We start from the raw sequence: 7500 nt of genomic DNA on the forward strand, positions 1-7500 counted from the left end.
TTTATATTTTAAAATCTTTATTTATAGAATATATATTTATATTTTAAAATAAATCTCTATTTATAAAATATATTTATATTTAAAATTTCTATTTATAGAATATATTTATATTTAAAATCTCTATTTATAGAATATATTTATATTTTTAAATCTCTATTTATAGAATATATATTTATATTTTAAAGTCTCTATTTATAGAATATATTTATATTTTAAAATCTTAATTTATAGAATATATATTTATATTTTAAAATCTCTATTTATAGAATATCTATTTATATATTAACATCTATATTTATAGAATATATTTATATTTTAAAATCTTTATTTATAGAATATATATTTATATTTTAACATAAATCTCTATTTATAAAATATATTTCTATTTAAAATTTCTATTTATAGAATATAGTTATATTTAAAATCTCTATTTATAGAATATATTTATATTTAAAATCTCTATTTATAGAATATATATTTATATTTAAAATCTCTATTTATAAAATATATTTATATTTCAAAATTTCTATTTATAAAATATATATTTATATTTTAAGATCTTTATTTATAGAATATATATATCTATATTTTAAAGTTTCTATTTATAGAATATATATTTAAAATTTAAAATCTCTATTTATAACGGCTCTGGCAAAAACCAGCGAAGAGCCAAACTCTGCCCTGAACCACGCGGCGGTAGAGTCTGGGTACGCGAGACTGGGCGCGCAAGAGGGCCTGGGTACGAGGCTAAAACGTATACATTATCCCGGATAATATTATCGAATGCCAGTATGTGACCAGTTATTACTTATTAGTATGTCGGTGTTTCACGACGAAGTTGAAATCGAGGACTTTGAGTACGACGAGGAGACGCAGACTTACACGTACCCGTGTCCGTGTGGCGACCAATTTCAAATTACGAAGGTACATTTGGAATTTAGCCGCAATTTCTCTCTAAATTTTTTTTGTTTGTTTTATTAGGAGGAATTGGAGTGTGGTGAAGATGTAGCAACGTGTCCAAGTTGTTCTCTTGTTGTGCGAGTCATCTACGATCCGGTTAGTGTTTGATTGAAGGATTTTAGTGTGAGGACATGTGTTACTCTACTAATACCCCAGATAATATCTTAAACATTATTGAAACTTTAGGGAATTATTATTTTCTAAGTTAGAACTAAAAGTAGCAACATATTGAATTGAATGTAATTTGTCATGCAAATTCAATATGGCAGTAATTGATTACTAGTTGTATGGTATCCGTAGGCGCCTCGCGTTTGTGAGTAACAGGTCCAAGGGAGTTTTCAGACCGTCTGCTGAAACGCTGAGTCCTAGCTATACAATACGTATTTGTTGAAACCCTAGCTGTCATGCAAGTAAACATGCAAACTTCCTAGTAGTTTATATTACGTATATAGGCCTGGTATAGGTAGTCGTCGTTTTGCGATCGTGATCAAGACAATTGAAATGTACAGTCTAGGTATGCACTCAGTTCCGTTGTAACGACAGTGGTATGGTATTTACTGACATAGAAATTGATATCAGCAAACATTGACTATCAACAGTGTTAGATGCAGCACAGTGTAGTAAAGGATTAATTGTAGTATGGGACGTGTGAATAGTTGACTGTAGGTGGCATTCAATTCCTGAAGGTGTTTATTGGTTGTCAAGTACACACAATCCCTAGCTACAATACAAAGGGATGGGACGATGGAACTTGATGAAGCATTTTCTTCGTCGTTTGGTCACCTGCACGAATCGTTCTTAGACTCATCTGTAATTGGACACGGAAACGATTTTAAGGTAGGTCCTATCATGAAACGTGGTCGTGAGGAGGAGAAATTTAAGATTTGTGTACACACACACACACACACACACACACACACACACACACACACACACACACACACACACACACACACACACACACACACACCAAAAGCTCAATGAAGAGCCGTATAGGACCATGCCTATTTCTGTTGTGCAACCCGGATTAGAAGCCTCGCTACACTCGGCAACAATACCTTGCCACATTCTAGGAAGTCTCAATATCGTTGAAAACCAGCAAAAACTTGACAAAATCTATTGTCGATTTGTTTCAATAATTTTATGCATTAGATTGCATTTAGACTACAGTATTTTGATTTTGTTTTTATGATACTAAACAACATAATATATTTTTAAATATTGTTCATGTCAATAATACATTGTTACCTTTCATGGTTGCTACAGGATGATTTTCTACCCGGAGAAGAGGCAACGTCAATACAGGAAAAAGAAGCGCTCGTGGCATAACAAAATGGATTGAGATTTATTAATAATCGTGCAGTTATTTATATGGAGACGTTGAACTTCTTGCTGGAAAATTTGAGATTGTTATTACTTAGCTTATGTTAGGCTTTGTGATGGATTGACATCACTAAATCAGTGTGTTTTATTTGTCTTTTCGTACTTTCATGGTTGTTGCCGTAACGACTTCTGTTTTAGCATTTTACAACAGATGGCTTTGTAAGGCATATTCATGATGAGGTTGTATTGTTTGTTATGTCACAACTTCTGGTCATTGTACAGTGGTGTAGCTAGAGGGGAGATTCTTGGGGTTTGGTACCCCAAAAGTTATGGGCGTGGTTGCTCATCTATGTTTTTACAGTTTAGTAGAGTGATTATGTACGTACTTATACAGAACCGAAATGATACGTTGTTAGTTGTAAATACGTATATAGTCTGGAGGTGTTGAGATCAGTCGTAAAGAAGTCTCTTCTATCATCTGGCTTGTCTCTGAGCCAAGCTTCCAGGCAATTTCATGAACAGTTATCTGTTCGTCTGTGGCAGTATAACTCAAGAATGATTGGTAACTGATTGGACATCGTGATTGTTGACTATCTACCTAGTTATTGCGATATTGCGAATTAGACTCTTTGTACTTCCATCCTTAGGGCGGAAATGTGTTATCTGTGTTATCTAACATATAAATAAATATATACTAACACACACACACACACACACACACACACACACACACACACACACACACACACACACACACACACACACACACACACACACACACACACATATATATTAGTGACTATCTGCCTAATTATTATGACTTAGACTCTCTGTGCTTCCGTCCTTAGGGCGGATATGTGTTATCTGTGTTATCTGTATTATATACAAATATATGGTATATATATATATATATATATGTATATATATATATATATATATATATATATATATATATATATATATATATATATATAATACTAACACATATATAATATATACTAACATATATAATATAATACTAACATATATATATATATATATATATATATATATATATATATATAATATAATGATGGCATGTCCACTGATAACAGTGATGACTCTCTTTAGTGTCCTCTGTGTCTCTGGTGGGATTTAACACCTGCTTTTGAACGGCATTCCTTTCCACAAGATTGGCAAACAAATGACTTGTTGGTAGGAACAATTTGTTCTTTCCGTTTCTGACGTTGAGCTTGAAGATGTCTAATACGATTTTCTTCAAACTGTTGGAGTGATGAATGGCAGAGAGATCTCCAGTTTGTTCTATCACTGGATAGTTTCTCAAAATGCAGGAAGTCAATCCCACAAGATTTCATAATATAATACTAACATATATATAATATAATACTAACATATATATAATATATATAATATAATACTAACATATATATATATATATATATATATATATATATATATATATATAATATAATATAATACTAACATATATACAATATATATAATACTTTTTTAGAGAGAGAAATAATATTATATTTTATAACAAACTACTAACAGACAAAACCGGCAAATCCCAAGCAATTACATCAGCATCTAACATTAATCTACTTTGTATCATGCGAGCATTAAATTTCCACAAATTGACAGACAGTTGTTGCAATAAATTAGAATACGCTTGTGTAAAAGGAATACTAGTCGCAGTCACTACTTTAGACGCAATTGTTCCAGCATTCTATTGGAACCAGCAGAATTTGCACTGTTGGCAACAAATTTCAATTGGACTGTGTTACGGATGGTAAGGTCAAAATAGGCAGGACGTCCAAACAGAAAGTTGGAATGGTAAACATCACCAGGACGATTGTTATTCTGGGACGAAAATCTCTGTTCTAGTAAAGTTCCTTTGGCATCTATCAACAGTGCATTATAGATGGTGTCCCTTAAAGCATCATGGCGTTTTGATCTCAACGAGTTCTTACGACAGCCGAGAAGATGATCACCAAATTTGTCAATCCATTGACCACATGGGAAGGGTACAGCGTTTGGATGAGACGGAAAAAGAGGAATACCCAGGCGAAGTCGTAGAGCAACAGTGAACTCATGCCTGGACATAGCAAGCCCGAGATTTGGGTTGGGTATGGCTGTGAGCCATGCCCCTGCATGTGGTTCAGATATTGTGTTTAGTCTAGCTTGGTCACGAATGGTTGAAGACTGTTTCAATGAATCACACTTCCGTGTATCCACTTGCTTTATATATATATATATATATATATATATATATATATATATATATATTAAGACGTGTATAAATGGTATATATATATATATATATATATATATATATATATATATATATATATATATACCATTTATACACGTCTTAATATATATATATATATATATATATATATATAAAGTAATACTAGATGTCTAGAGTTGATAATAATAAATATAAATTTTAAACAAATTAATATTAATCTTAAACAAAATATTGAACCCAAAAATTTGCTCTGGCTACGCTGCTGCATTCTACACTGAGACATGTACATGTACAACAGGAACACACAGATACTGTAAACAGAGGATAGTGATTGACAGACAGATGACAGACAGACAAAGAGATGACCAGACGAAGACAGACATACACGAGGTGACTCGTCTAGATGTTTTATGCGTGATCATTAGCGCCTTGCTTTTACAGTGATTTATGAAACGATTTGTGCAGTTGCCACATATCAGTTGGTGATGGTGTCATTTTCTTCATATTTTCAACTTCTGGGTCGCGAGCCACCTGTTGTGACAACAGAGTAGTACATAGACTACAATATGTATAGGAATAATATATTATATATTATATTATACGACTGTGGTTGGTAAAAGTTAAAAAGGAGGCGTGGCCGGTAATGCTATTATTAGTAGAATTCCACGCATGCGCAAAAAGCGTTGCTAGGCACTGTATTGTCTAATTCTTTTAGGTGTATGTCGGTAATCCTTGCAGACCCAGAGACTTCTTTGCGCATAGACTGGCGAACATGTATCAAGTTAGTTCAAACTTTACTACATTCGTTAGATCTAGCCGGTAGACCTAGATCTAGAGTTAGGATTAAGTTGCATCTAGCCGTTTGACGGGGTCGATATTTTACTTTGACGTGTTGTACACTGTACGCTACAAAAACGTTATTAGACACGTAAAATAATTAATTACTGTACACGTACTGACGTTTCAATAAATATATACATAGTGTAACTACATGTAAAACTGCACGTGACAACTAAAAATAGTTGTCCTAAGTCCCGGATGTCCGGTAGGATCTAACACCCTCATAATTTCTACACTGTCTTGTTCGTCTCTCTCGTGTCATGTCAGGGGCTGATCCTCTTCAAAAATTTGTAGACGACCGAAAGAAGAAAGTTCCCGGGAGAAAGTAAGTGAGAGCAGGCCCCAACAAATGAATGACCAACCCAACTTGCAACACACAACATTGCTAGCTACATTGTAACACTACAACATTGTAACACTACGACATTGTAACATGTCGCTTGATCCTAATTTTCTGTACGAAAAATCAAGTTTATGTGTTAGTTCTGTTTGTTTAATGATCCTGCATGTGAATTTAGGATTATTGAGCCTCCAGGCGGCAAGGGAGAGGATTTCCTCAGCAGCGAGTGGCTCGAGACGGGCGGTGAACCGACAAAGAAACAGTCACAAGAGGTGAGGAACCGTTCGACTGTCTTCACATCGGATGAGGGAGAAACGCAGAAGACACGTGGAGCTGCTGGTCCTCCACCTGGTGGGCACAGTCATGGGATATTTGGTGGAGAGGAGAGGGAGACGGTGAGGACGAGTACGAAGGTGAGGAAGAGAATGTGAGACAACATGAGTGGACATGCATTCATTCAGTATGAACATGCACACACACACACACACACACACACACACACACACACACACACACACACACACACACACACACACACACACACACACACAATAAATTTGTTAGTGTCAGTTTTGTAAGTAGAAGGCTTCTTATACAGTTCAGCCCTGGAACTAGAAGTTGTAATAGAACTGACAGATTTGAATAAGTCATTGCTGTCATAGTAGCAGTAGAAATGGTATCTATAGCAACAGGTGTGCCAATAAAACTTGGCGTTTCAACAGTACAGGTGCCCATACAGTTGTAGCACTTGCAAGTACATAACACAATGATAGGCACTGATACTAATCATCACACTTGTAACATTTGTTGTCGTACTCGTCATGTCATGGTTGGTGTTGCTAAGTTGTTGCCATTTGTTGTACAAAAGTGTTAGTAGCAACACTGGAAATATTCCAGATGTGTTTGTCTTGCAGGTAATATGTAGACCTGGTGGAGAAACACACAATATATTTGGAGTCGACGAAGACGACGAAGATGACAAGAAACGAGGAAAGAAAATACCGACGAGTCCACCATCACACAACATATTCAGCGGAGCAGAAGAGACAACAAGCAAACCCACCAGACCATCACCCAGTGGAAACTCTTTCTTAACATTCGGAAGCAGCAACACAGAAGTAGCAACCAAGACGAGTGACAGTGGCATCTTTGGTGGATCAAAACCCAACACACCGAGAAACAGCAGTCGAGTGTTGAAGCCGCCTGGTGGAGGGTCGAGTGGTATTTTTGGATAAAGCAGTAGACGGTGAAGAAAGCAAGAGATAAGAGTAGTAAGATGCTGTTGTCGTATTTTTGATCAAACTTCTCATGGCAACACAAAGTCATGAAATATTTTATGGACGTAATGCACGACATCGAATGTCTCAGTCAGGAAAATATGCGAAATTTTTTGTCTGTGGCTGACATGTTGGCTTGCTGTGCTCTCGTAATCAAATGTCTTTAGTCTGGTTTACACTATGTGATGCTCACCTTGGTAGCAATCAGTAGCATGCTGCTCGTTTATACATAGCGACAACAACGACCAGAGCGATGGTGGTGACACACACACACACACACACACACACACACACACACACACACACACACACACACACACACACACACACACACACACACACACACACACACACACACACACACACACACACACTACAATGTCTCTCTGCTGTGCTACACAGGTTGTAAAGATTTCAGTGGCTTTGAAAGTGTATCCAGGTCTTTGAATTTTAATTGTTTTAATTAACAGAATTTATATAACTAACAATCAATAATCCAATCAGCA

At 35.5% G+C, this 7500-nt stretch overlaps 2 protein-coding genes across 2 annotated transcripts; both read left to right on the forward strand.

The window, feature by feature from the left end:
* The first annotated feature begins 796 nt into the window (after positions 1-796).
* Positions 797-2466, forward strand: LOC134190035 (diphthamide biosynthesis protein 3-like). The gene is made up of 3 exons (XM_062658447.1): positions 797-924; positions 982-1056; positions 2227-2466. Exons 1-3 carry the CDS (start codon positions 817-819, stop codon positions 2287-2289), a joined length of 246 nt encoding a protein of 81 aa, XP_062514431.1. The 5' UTR covers positions 797-816; the 3' UTR covers positions 2290-2466.
* A 3104-nt stretch (positions 2467-5570) lies between these two features.
* On the forward strand, positions 5571-7170 carry LOC134189932 (uncharacterized). Its single transcript, XM_062658329.1, has 3 exons — positions 5571-5702; positions 5896-6130; positions 6632-7170. The coding sequence occupies exons 1-3, from the start codon at positions 5638-5640 to the stop codon at positions 6950-6952; spliced, it is 621 nt and encodes a 206-aa protein (XP_062514313.1). The 5' UTR covers positions 5571-5637; the 3' UTR covers positions 6953-7170.
* Positions 7171-7500: the final 330 nt, after the last annotated feature.

Source organism: Corticium candelabrum, chromosome 14 (assembly GCF_963422355.1).
Source record: "Corticium candelabrum chromosome 14, ooCorCand1.1, whole genome shotgun sequence".
In the NCBI taxonomy this organism is placed as follows: Eukaryota; Metazoa; Porifera; class Homoscleromorpha; order Homosclerophorida; family Plakinidae; genus Corticium; species Corticium candelabrum.